The sequence below is a fragment of the Scyliorhinus canicula genome, chromosome 5 (genome assembly GCF_902713615.1).
Source record: "Scyliorhinus canicula chromosome 5, sScyCan1.1, whole genome shotgun sequence".
NCBI lineage: Eukaryota > Metazoa > Chordata > Chondrichthyes > Carcharhiniformes > Scyliorhinidae > Scyliorhinus > Scyliorhinus canicula.
In genome coordinates this window covers 72627449-72640428 of record NC_052150.1, presented here as the reverse complement: position 1 = coordinate 72640428, position 12980 = coordinate 72627449, and the positions used below count along the sequence as shown (strand labels likewise).

The window sequence follows — 12980 nt, the reverse complement described above, 5'->3', positions numbered from 1 at the left end:
CTGTGATATTATTGAATGGCAGAGGCCAAATGGGCTACTTGTGTTCCTATTTCGTATGCCTGTAAACATGTGTGCAACTGGGCATGTGGGCTGGTTTAGCTCACTGGGCTAAATCACTGGCTTTTAAAGCAGATCAAGCAGGTCAGCAGCACGGTTCGATTCCCGTACCAGCCTTCCCGGACAGGTGCCGGAATGTGGCGACTAAGGGCTTTTCACAGTAACGTCATTGAAGCCTACTCGTGCCAATAAGCGATTTTCATTTTTCATTTCAACTGGACAGCTATATTGAAGAATGGGAAAGGAACTTAGGATCAAATCACCACCCTCTATGCTCTGTCATTTTTTGGTTGTGTGATATATTTTTCTTTCATACTGGTACAAGAGGTTTGTTGCAGAGGGATAAATGAAGTTGAAGTGCAGATCAGCTATGATCTAATAGAATGGCTGAATAGGCTCAAAAGGACTGAACAGTCACATCTCCAGCCAGCTGCTGAAAACTAAATGGATGGAAAATTTACCCCATTATATCATTTGTTTTTCTTTTATAAAGGAACTTTACACAGAAACCAATTTCAACAGCTGTAAATGTAAACATGTTATGTTTGGGAAAAGAGAGGGAGTGAAATGAACAGGATTGATTTTCAAAGGAACCAGCACAGATTTGATGGGTCAGGTGACCGCTTTTGTTGCCATACAATTCTATGCCTTCTTCTGAACATGCTTTTATGATTTAATTAAATTCCCATTTTTCCATACTTCATTATTGAGGATCATACGTTTGATCCTCATACTTTGTTCTTAAAAATGTGGCTATGCTTAATTTGCCTTTCCTAATTAACTAATCGGTGAGTGGTTAGAGTTTTCATGTTAGTGAATTTTTTTTTGTTGTGTTACAGTCACAGGGCTGACAAGGGCTAGTGAATCACATAAAAGAATGGAAGCTTGAATGTTATCTCTGCATAGTGTTCATCATTTGTAAGCAAAAGAGCCCCTTAGAATTTGGAGATTAGGAAAATGTACTTCCAAATTATTACTAATTATCATTTGTGCTGAAAAACTTGAATACACATATATTTATCTTCTAGTATCAATTGTTGGGAGATAATTTGCCATCTGGGCTGAATTTGATTCTACTTTGGTTTTAAAATTCCACTTTTCTTGAATTTTGTACGGAATGTCCCAGGTGCAGGCTGGCAGGGTAGGGCATTTGGTCCAGCAGGGTGGAGAGCCCAATTTAAATGCCTGCCAGTTCTGGTAGCAGTCCAAATAGCCATACCTGCTTTCTTAAAAATAAACAAAATACTACTGCGGATGCTGGAATCTGAAACAAGAACAGAGGATGCTGGAAAAACTCAACAGGTCTCACAGCATCTGCAAGGAGAGAATGCAGAGTTAACGTTTCAAGTCTTTTTGGCTCTCTGCCAGAACTGAAGGGCAGGAGAATGTGTTAGATTTTAAAGTGTAGCTGTGAGAATTGCAACAAAAAGTAGTAACTTTAAGAACAAAAGACAGAAGACCTGGTGGGGGGGGGGGGGGGGGGGGGGGGGGGGGGGTGATATTAAAAAGGAGTTTGAGATGGAGAGAAAGGTCACAATCTAAAGATGCCAAGCTCAACATTGAATCCCCAGTGCTGCAGCGTGTCCCAACTGGAAGGTGGGATGCTGCTCCTCCAGCTTGCGCCGGGCTGCACTGGAGCGGGTTCAAAACCCTTCGACTTCTAAGGAGACCCACCAGAAATCTTGACAAGGTCTTGTACTGCCCTCTGGGAGTCTGAGGTGGCATGTTGCCTGTGTGTATGCGTATGGTCTCCATTCGAGGTGAGCTCAACAGGTGTGGGATAGGAAACCTGGGTGACGTCGCAAACTGTTGTGACGTAGAAAGCGGGGAAGAATCGAAGTATTGTGGCGTCACGCAGGTACACGGAAGCCCCTGACGTCACTGGGACACCTGCAAGGACAGGAGCAGCAGCAGCAACTCAGAGCAAGAGAGAGAGAGAGAGAGCAGCCAGGGTTAGTGCCAGTGCTGGGGAATGTCACCATGCTCATGATCAAACTGCTCTCCTCTGTCTCAAGCTGAGTATAGGAGCCGGAACTAGCTGGCCCCAGAGTCCCAGCTGGGTGTGTTTGTAACTTAGCAACCAGTGGACGCCAGCAGTCCCGGGCCGCGGAGCTGGCGCCTCAGCCTTTCCCCTCAGTAAACCCAGAGAGAGATAAATCAAAGCGACATGACGGAAATAACCAAACGCCTGAGCAAGAAAATGCCGCTCTCTGCCTTGTCTGGCTTCAGTTTCATTCCAGAGAGAAGAGACCCCAACGAGCTGACTTACTTCGGTAACCAGAAGAAGGTAGGTGCTCGTTCCAAAACAGAAACCTTCCCCTGAATTCTGCCAGTCACCCTTCTTAATTGTAAAAAAAAATCTGCTTATCATAATGTACCCCTGCAGACATGCCAATTCCACCGTCGCATAAATCAAAAACTCCTAGAACATAGAACAGTACAGCACAGAACAGGCCCTTCGGCCCTCGATGTTGTGCCGAGCCATGATCACCCCACTCAAACCCACGTATCCACCCTATACCCGTAACCCAACAACCCCCCCCCCCCTAACCTTACTTTTATTAGGACACCACGGGCAATTTAGTATGGCCAATCCACCTAACCCGCACATCTTTGGACTGTGGGAGGAAACCGGAGCACCCGGAGGAAACCCACGCACACAGAGGGAGGACGTGCAGACTCCACACAGACAGTGACCCAGCCGGGAATCGAACCTGGGACCCTGGAGCTGTGAAGCATTTATGCTAACCACCATGCTACCCTGCTGCCTCCTAAAAGAGATTTGTTATAAAAATTGAGCTTTTTTCCCAAACATTAATATAGTTCATGGTTTATAAACTTCATTAGTGGTTTAGTAAATATTTTACATGCCAGAACTCTATAACATCTATGTTAGCCCATTTGAAAATGCTTTGCATTTTTAAAGCCCTATTTATTATATGAGAATGATCATGACTTTCCCAATTTGTTCCCCTCTGATGCACATCCACCATAGCGTTGCAATTTTCTATTTTTACAAGTATAGATGTAGCAATGAACTGGTTCCCCACAACCAATACAAAAAGCAAGTGACTGAAGCAATCACTCACTCTTAGAGAAGGATTAATGCCCACTGTGCACACCAGAACTGGGTGGACAGAGTAAAACCCCAGATGGTGTACACAAAATGTTGGGCGCGATTCTCCGCACTCACGCCGGTTCGGAGAATAGCGGGCCGCGCAAATTTTCACGGCGACGCAGGTCCGACGCCCTCTCGCTATTCTGTGAACCCCGCACAAACTCCACGTCGGGATTCCCAGCAATGGAGGGGGGAGTGGGGGATATGGAGGGGGGAGTGTGGGAGACGGAGGGGGGAGACTGAGGGGGGAGTGGGGGAGACTGAGGGGGGAGTGTGGGAGATGGAGGGGGGAGACTGAGGGGGGAGTGGGGAAGATGGAGGGGGGAGTGGGGGAGATGGAGGGGGGAGTGGGGGATATGGAGGGGGGAGTGGGGGAGATGGAGGGGGAGTGTGGGAGACGGAGTGGGGAGTGGGGGAGACGGAGGGGGGAGTGGGGGAGACGGAGGGGGAGTGGGGGAGACGGAGGGGGGGAGTGTGGGAGACGGAGGGGGGAGTGGGGGAGACGGAGGGGGAAGTGTGGGAGACGGAGGGGGGAGTGTGGGAGACGGAGGGGCGGAGTGGGAGTGGGGGGGTAGGGAGAGAGTGAGCGAGTGACCCGTCCAACCCCGGTTACAAAGTGTCTGCCACCATGCCATGGCGTGTCGGTCACGAGGACACGGCCGCTGGTTGCCCTGTGGCTTATGGGCACAAGCCACTGACGCACCGGTGAAGAGGACGTAGTTAACTGCCCGTTGGATGCAGAAAGTGATCAGGGGTTAGGCTGCCCGCGTGTCAGCAGTGCGACCAGGCCACCGGGACACACAGGTATCCCATGGCAGGCGGCTGCCGAGGTGTAGACTAACCTCCGTCTAACATGTCCCGTTTCTCTACCCCCCACCACCCTTCGAGTAGGTTAGCACAATGTCTGTGAACAGAACGGCTATGTTCTGCGCAGTTGTTGGGGCCGCTGCACTGCATTTGGAGATGGAGCAGCATCCACAGCCACACCCCGCAGTGGATGCAGGGCCAGCTGCAGCAGCAGAGGGAAGGGCCGAGGAGTTGCCAGTCGTCGGGCAGCATGGGGGGGAGGAGGAGGAGGAGGGGGAGGAGGAGAGAGTGAGGGTGCAGCCACGGCACCAGAGGCGACGACCAAGGCCGAGGGTGTACCGTGTCCGGATCTCTTTCCTAACAATGACAGACATCACCTGCAGGAGGAGACTCCGGCTGCGTAGGCGGACGGTGATACATATCTGTCACCTCGTGGCGCACCTCGCCCCACGTGGAATGGGGGGAGGACACGCGATCCCGGTTGCCATCAAGGTGACGGTCGCTCTTAACCTCTATGTGACCGGCTCCTTCCAGTCTCCGAGCGGGGACCTCTCCGGGATCTCCCAGTCATCGGTCCACAGGTGTATCCGGGATGTGACCAACGCCCTCTATGCCATCGCCGATCCCTACATCACCTTTCCCGAGGAACGAGCAACTCAAGACTCACGAGCTTGTGGATTTGCCAGCGTGGCCGGGATACCGATGGTGCAGGGGGCAATCGATTGTGTTCACGTCCCCATGCGCCTGCCTGCAGGGGACAGGGAGGTGTTCACAAACAGGAAGGGGACATATTCCATGAATATCCAGGTGGTATGCGACCCCCACATGAGGATCATGAACGTCTGTGCAAGGTTCCCAGGGAGTGTGCATGACTCCTACATACTGGTGCAGTCGTACATCCCTGCGATGTTTGAGGGGCGTCCCCCCCCCCCGGCTGAGGGGCTGGTTGCTAGGCGACAGGGGTTATCCGCTGAGGTCTTGGCTGATGATGCCTATACGGAGACCTCAGACCAATGCAGAAACACGATACAACGAGGCCCATGCAGCAACCAGGGGTGTGGTGGAGCGCTGCCTTGGCCTCCTGAAGATGAGATTCAGGTGCCTGGACCACTCCGGAGGGGCCCTGCAGTACCAACCTGGCAGGGTCGTTCGCATTGTTGTGGTCTGCTGTGCGCTGCACAACATCGCGATACAGAGGGGAGATGACCTGCTGCAGGAGGCGGAGGGAGAAGCAAGTGGCAGTGGTGCCAGCACAGAGGAGGAGGAGGAGGAGGCTGGCGGAGTGGCGGGCGCACCATGCAGACACGACCCAGGTGCTGGTGATGTCCAGGAGGCGGCACGACGGACCCGGCGAGGACGGCGGGCACGCAACGCCTTGGTGGCAGCACGGTTCACGCGTCATATGCGACGGACCTGCTGAACACCAAACCATCACCTGCATCGCTAGTCGTGCAGAGGGTCAACACATAACTGCCACCACCACAACTGCCACTGCCACCCCACGAGCGGGGAGGTGCCCCGTCGCGCCACCGACACCTGGCGCTGCCAGTCCTGGAGGCCTGCAACGGTATCCACCAGGATCCGAAGGTTTGCAGAGACGGAGTCCAAGGAGTTAGACATTCCCGCCAGGGACTGTGCGATCTCAACCTGTGAGTGCACGACACCATCCAGCACATGTGTCAGGCGGTTGATGTTCTCCGTGACTGACTGCTGGGACTGTGCCATGGCGTGCTGTGACTGGGCCTTGACTTGCTGAGACTCAGCCAAGGCCCGCAGCACGCCGGCAATGTCGTTTTGGCTCTGGCGCATTGCTGCCTGTGAGAGGGCAACCCTGTCCAGGGCCGAGGATGAAGCGTGCACATTAAGCCCAACGCCTTGCATAACCTGACCCATTGCCTCCACCGCGGATGCCACCCATGCGGTGTCGGCCTGGGTTGCTGCCATGAGCGGCACCACTCCCTGCTCGTGGACGCGGTTCGACTCCTCTAACAGCATCTGCAGAGTCTGGAAGACAGCCCTCATCCCGTCATTGTGTCCCTGGGTTTCTTGATGCATCTATTGTGCGGGTGGGTTGAGAAAGTCCAGGAACTCGGAAAATGTCTGGGAGCCAGCTGCATGCTGGGCCTGGCCTGGCCTCACCCAGTCCGGGCCCTCGGCTGCTCCGACCTCCACCTGCTGTACCTGCTCAGCTGTGATGTGCGACCCAGACTGTGACCCAGGGGCCTCATCACTAAATAGGCCAGCCGGGGTGAGTGTCTCTGGGATGGTGGATGGTGTGGGAGATAGCTGTGCCGCAAGCTCGAGGTCGTCTTGGTTTGACACCTCCTCTATGTCATCAGCCTGCTGAGAGGCCGCAGGACATTCGCGGGCCATTTCTCTCTCTGGCTGTGTCGCCGCCCTCTGGGCGTCCTGCTCCACAGATTCGGTTGGAGAGGATGGGACTCCCCGCTGATCGGGCACCCTCTGTTGTGCGGCCCCGGGTGAGGTGGGGGCAGATGCCTGTGTCCGCCTGGAGGCAGACGGCCCTGGTTGTTTGGCATTACGTCCTAGGGAAGAGAATGAAACGAGTTATTTAGATTCGCTCGGCCGGGCGCTGGACGGTCCCAGTGGGAAGGGTGTGAAGGGACAGAGGATGGGGGAGGTGTCCCAGTGGGCAGGGTGTGTGAAAGGACAGAGGATGGGGGAGATGTCCCAGTGGGCAGGGTGTGTGAAGGGACAGAGGATGGGGTACGTGTCCCAGTGGGCAGGGTGTGTGAGGGGACAGAGGATGGGGGAGGGGGGGTGATTGTCATGCAGGGTTGTCTCACTTGTTGCAGCTCCGCCAACCTCGCATTGCGCGATCTCCCGGGTGGCAGATCCCCCAACAAGGTCCAGTGCCCTCTGCTCAAACGTGGTGAGGGGCCGCAGGATGGGTTAACCCCCTCCAGTCTTGTTCCGCTCACGGGTTTTGTGAGCAGTCTTGTCCTGTTGGGGGAGGGGGCATAGGTAGATCATTACAATACGGCAGGTATCAGCAGTCCGTTCAGATACTGGCACAGTTTGGGGTTCAAGTTGTAATAAGACCATTGCATCTCTCCACGGGGGCCAGAGCGCTGGGTCTGTGACAACTTTGTGAACCACCCTCAACTCACTCTGCCCCAATCCCCCTCCACCCCCCGTGCCAGGGGGGGAGGTGGGTGATTAAGTAAAGGGGGGGGGAGGGATGGTTGTGACCCGGGGGCACCCTCTTGGCACTTACCCTGGCAGCCCAGGTGAGGTCGTGCATCTTCTTCCGACATTGGTCAGCAGAGCGAGGGGTCTGCCCCACAGCACTGACGGCAGCAGCCACCTCACGCCAGGCCTGGTGCACCTCGCTGGCAGGGTGGCGATGCCCTCTACGTGGGCAGATGATGCCCCTCCTCTGCTCGATTGATTCGAACAGCATCTCCACATCAGCCTCCACGAATCGAGGGGCTGCTCTCCTCAGCTCCGACATCCTGGCTTAGTTTCTGTGGTCGCCCATGCCTTTTTACGGCGTCGGGCGGCGTCACGTGGGCATCATCGCGCACGTGATTGACGCGGCCCCGTTCCTAGCCCATTTCCCAGACGTAATACCTCGGGAAATGGGCCGTGTCGGGCCGTCGCAAAATTCGGCCGTTTTCACGGCCAACTTCGCGGGTGCGGAGAATCGCGCCCATTGAACTTAGATATTGGTGAGTGTCCTGTTGAAAGCCTGTGATGTCAGAGGAAGGACAATGGGGGAAGAGAGAGGAGCCGTCAGATTGCTCTTCACAAAGAATGTTGTTCTGTGCTGCTTTTGTGGTAAATTACTGAAGTCAAAACTAACACCCATCAGTCTGAGAGGTGAACAGAAACGGGTGAGGACCTAACTTTCAGAGCGTGAGTCAGTACTTTTATAATAATACATCTGAGTTAACACTGGAAACTTATTTTTTTTTTTAAATAATTTTTATTGAAATTCCTAACAGAAAATATAACAACAAACAATAACAAGCAACAATAAAACACATAATAAGTATAACACCCCCAAGACCGTAACACCGCATGTATCACCCCCCCCCCCCCCCCCCCAACCCCTCCAAACCCAGTAAACAACAAGATAACTTAAAAATAAATTAAAATTAAATACGCATATTCAACTCCCCCTCCCCCTCCACCCCGGGTTGCTGCTGCTGCTGACCCAGTACCCTATCGCTGAGCCAGAAAGTCGTGGAAAGGTTGCCACCGCCTAAAGAAGCCTTGTACCGATCCTCTCAGGGCGAATTTGACCGTCTCCAGCTTAATAAATCCCACCATGTCATTGAGCCAGGTCTCCACGCTTGGGGGTCTCGCATCCTTCCACTATAGCAAGATCCTCCGCCGGGCTACTAGGGATGCAAAGGCCAAAACACTGGCCTCTCTCGCCTCCTGCACACCCGGCTCCACCGCAACCCCAAAAATCGCGAGTCCCCAGCCTGTCTTGACCCTGGATCCTACCACCCTCGACACGGCCCTCGCCACCCCCTTCCAGAACTCCTCCATTGCCGGGCATGTCCAGAACATATGGGCATGGTTCGCTGGACTCCCCAAACACCTGATACACCTGTCTTCACCCCCCAAAGAACCTGCTCATCCTAGACCCGGACATGTGGGCCCAGTGCAGCACCTTGAATTGGATGAGGCTAAGCCGCGCACATGAGGAGGAAGAGTTAACCCTTTCCAGGGCATCAGCCCATGTCCCATCTTCGATCTGTTCCCCCAGTTCCCCCTCCCACTTAGCCTTTAGTTCCTCTACTGATGCCTCCTCCACCTCCTGCATGACCTTGTAGATATCAGATATCTTCCCATCCCCGACCCAGACCCCCGACAGCACCCTATCACTCACCCCCCTTGCGGGAAGCACAGGGAATCCCTCCACCTGCCGCCTGGCAAACGCCTTTAACACTGGAAACTTATGTTTGGTCCTTTGTACTTCATGAAGGAACTCTCCAAACACTTCGACTTGTCCAAACCAGAATCTTTTATTGAGTCTTGCATGGTGAGATAGCAATCTGATATAAAACACATTAGCGTGGAGTCTGCTAACTATTCCTCTGGAATCTGCACCTTGCACTGACCATGTACGTCTTATTACCCTCTCAATCTTCTTCTCCAGATGGCGGGTGTGTCTCCCTTTATATCTGAGTCACAAGTCACATGACCTTGATCTAGAGACCGTATGGGGTGTCTGTACCGCCACCTGCTGGTTGGAGGTCTCACACAATCCAACTATGATATGGAATTATTTGTTTTTGAAATAGAGCACCAAGTTCAAAATCCTTTTGTTTGATTGCCAAATCTTGGCTTAAAATTCCAGCCAGTGGAGCTTCAATGGGACCGAAGAAGTTGAAGAACGATTCATTAAATATGGTTCCTGTCGCTGTTCTTGGAGTGCTCCGACACTGGTACTTTGGTTTTGTTCGAATTGTTCTTACTGTAACATTTTTTCCCTCCCTCCAGTCAATTGTGTAGCCTGTGCAGGCGATGATTTGTGTTTCAGCATTGAACAATTTCAGTGGTTGTGAGTCCAACTGATGCGCTTTAGTAATAATAATAATAATCACTTATTGTCACAAGTAGACTTCAATGAAGTTACTGTGAAAAGCCCCTAGTCGCCACATTCCCGCGCCTGTTCGGGAGGCCGGTACGGGAATTGAACCCACGCTGCTGGTCTTGTTCTGCATTACAAGCCAGCTGTTTAGCCCATTGTGCTAAACCAGCCCCTGGTTGCAGATTAGCAAAGATTTCAGATCACTGACGTTGCATGACTGGGCCTTCAGCTTCAAGTCCGTCCCAAAACTGTCAAATGATTCACTAGATCTCTGGGTACACATACGGAACATGTAGGGCTCAAACCTTTCATTCTTCTTTGGGGAACAATGCTTATCGAAGTGCTTCATCACTCCATCAAATTCCTTGTGATCCTCCGCATTATTGAACACAAACGAATTATACACTTTGAGCGCTTGTGGATCTGCCACTGTTAGCAGCAACACAATTCACGTTTCATCAGGCTGGGCCTGTAGACCCACTGCCGAAACATAAAGTTTGAACTGCTGTTTGAACAGCCGCCAGTTCTCACCTATGTTAGCGAACATCTGAAGCTGGTGGAGGGTTCTCAGTGCGTCCATCTCAAGCTTCATCATTTTCTTTCACGTTGGGTCGCCTCAGGCTGCAGTTCATTAGACCAGTCTAAAGCCGAATGCTTAACGTCACTGCCATCTCTATCTTTAATCTTCTGCACTCGTCGTACCATATTGTGTTTGGTCCTTTGTACTTCACGAAGAAACTCACCAAATACTTCAACTTGTTCAAACCAGAATCTTTTATTGAGTCTCGTGTGGTAAGATAGCATTCTGATACGGAGCACATTATCATGGAATCTGCTAACTACTCCTCTGAAACTTGCACCTAGCACCGACCATTCACATGTACATCTTATTACCCTCTCAATCTTCTTTTGAAGATGACCAGAAGTGTCTCCCTTTATATCTATTTCACATGACCTTGGTCTAGACACTGCATGGTGTGTCTCTACCGCCACCTGCTGGTTGGAGGTCGCACGCCATCCAACTGTGATATAACCCATTGGCATATCACCACGGAAACTTCATTTTGTCACATAATGGGACAAGATTGATACTACTTTGTGAGGCAGCATCTCTAGGTCTTCAGGCTCATCAAAGTATGTGCTTCAGCAGAACACACTTCCGCTCCCTTAGTAGAATGCTCACCGTTGTTTCAATGTAAACTTGGCTGCGACCAATGTTATGTTGTGGACTGGGTATGCATCTACAGAAGGACCTAAAATCCTGGGTTTTCAGAACTCTCTTACAAGATATTGAATAAAGTTTGACTGAATAACCACATGTTTCCCAGGATCAATTCATGAGAGTTGGCATGTCTGCTCTCGATTGTCTTGTTAATAATATATCGCAGAGCGCCGCAACACAGAAGGAAGACATACAGGCCAGCGCCAGCTCCTTGGTGGAGCTGCGCAATTAGCCTGTCTTCCCTTCAAATATTTCTTCAATTCCCTTTGAAAGTTATTAAATATGCTTCCACTATCCTTTCAGGCAGTGCGTTCCAGATCATAACAACTCACTGCATAATTTATTTTTCCCTCAAGCCACCTCTGGTTCTCTAGCCAATTAACTTTAATCTCTGTCATCTAGTTGCTGACCCTTTTGCCACTGGAAGCAGTTTTTCCTCATTTACATTATCAGAACCAGGGGTCAAAATAACTTTTTCTCAAAGGCTTGAGATTTTCTCAAAGTCCACTTTTTGAGTTTGGGGTGCTAAATTTAATTTTCACATGAGACATTCAGGATACCATTCTTCCTTTGTTCCTTGGTATTTTCTCTCATTTGTATTCTTACTACAATTCCCAATTTACCAACATTCAATTAAGACTGGATTCATCAATTATATAGAAATTTCAGGGCTACGGAGAGCGGGCATGGGTGCAAATCTATAGAAAAGTTAATCAGAAAGGGTGGAATTTTCTAGCCATTCCCACTGGTACCCCCATCCCCACCACAGCAGCAGAGAAGGCAAACAATGGGAATCCCCATTCCCGCCTTCGGGCCAATGGTGGGGCCCCTTCCACTGCCGTAAAATATATAGCGAGTGGGTGGGAGGCAGAAAACACCGCCCTCTGAGGGAATTAGATTCAATGTTGTAATCTAATCAAAAATTTCAATTGTAAGCCAATTGTGCTTCATTAACAATCCGATGAGTGTTTCCTCACTCTGCGCTTTAAATAGCATCCTTGCAACTCAATTTTGGTTTACGGCACTTTGGTTAGAAATATCAATTCAAATTACCAAGTTGCTGAACAGAGTTTTATAAATCTAGTTTGTGCTCTATTCCCTCCATCAACAATATCCAATATCCATGTTGTGCTGCTGCCCAAGAAAATTGAAAAGTTTAGTAAGGTAAAAGAACATGATCTGAAAATGCAGGCGAAAGGGGACCTGAGATTGGGGAGCTGGAACAGCAACATGGGAGAGACAGAACTGTGATTGGAGGAGCATCTCCTCAGATTATGGGCGCAATTCTCCCAAAAGGGAACAAAGTCCCCTAGCGCGTGTGTTTAGCCGCGTATTTCCAGGCACTCGCAGTGACGAGAAATAAATGGCTATTCAACGGACCCACATTGAATAAGGGGCCTGAATGAGGAACATGTGATCGAGGCTGCACATGGCCCTGTTTTTTACATTGGGGAGCTCTGCTTGCCAGAACTTCCCATTGTAGCAAGAGATTTTTAAATGGCGGCCCGATCTTCAAGGCCGCCAAAACGATCCCCAAACAACCCCCAGCCCAAACGCACTATGGAAGGGTCCCCAGGACCCCTGCACTCCAAACACCCATGCCGGGCAATCCCGGCCCAATTACACACACAAAAAAGAACTGGCACTACCCTGCCAGCTGGAAGTACCACAAGGGCACCTTGGCAGTGCCAGGATGGCATTAAGTTGGCAGTGCCAGGCTTGCACTGCCAGGGTGCCCAGGGAGCGCTAGCAGTGCCAGAGCACCACCCTGCCCAAAGGGCATGCCGCTGGAGGCCTCCAAGCCACTTGGTGAACTCCACAAGTGCTGTTCCATCTGGTCCCTGTTTGTGGTGAACGGTGCTCGCCCGAGGTCTCTGAGGCAAAGAGGTTGAATCCCAAAACCTCAGGTATCTTGGGAATCTGCACATTAGAGTGAGGCTTACTCCCTTGTTCTAATATGCAGATCCCGCCCATTGTAGATCCTGGTAGCGGGGTCTCCCGGATTTCAACGGCCACGCTGTGCCACAGTGAGCTTCTCTTTGGGCGCAGCCTGGTAATTGGATTGCGCCTCATGTTTCCTGCGCTCACTGCTCCTCCAAACAAAATTCATGGGGGGGGTATGTGGTGCACCTTTCATTAATTGTTTTGTCCCCATCATGGAGTTTACAGGGGTTATTTATGAAGTTTCCAGGGCGCATCTGCCTGCC

At 51.4% G+C, this 12980-nt stretch overlaps 1 protein-coding gene across 1 annotated transcript in view; it reads left to right on the top strand.

Annotated features, from left to right (window-relative positions):
* Nucleotides 1–1877: 1877 nt before the first annotated feature.
* The window catches only part of c5h5orf49 (chromosome 5 C5orf49 homolog), a 48811-nt gene continuing 37708 nt past the window's right edge, over nucleotides 1878–12980 (top strand). The window contains exon 1 of the mRNA XM_038797205.1: nucleotides 1878–2344. Within this exon, the coding sequence (XP_038653133.1) occupies nucleotides 2225–2344 (120 nt within the window). The 5' untranslated portion in view covers nucleotides 1878–2224. The remainder of the gene's footprint in view (nucleotides 2345–12980) is intronic.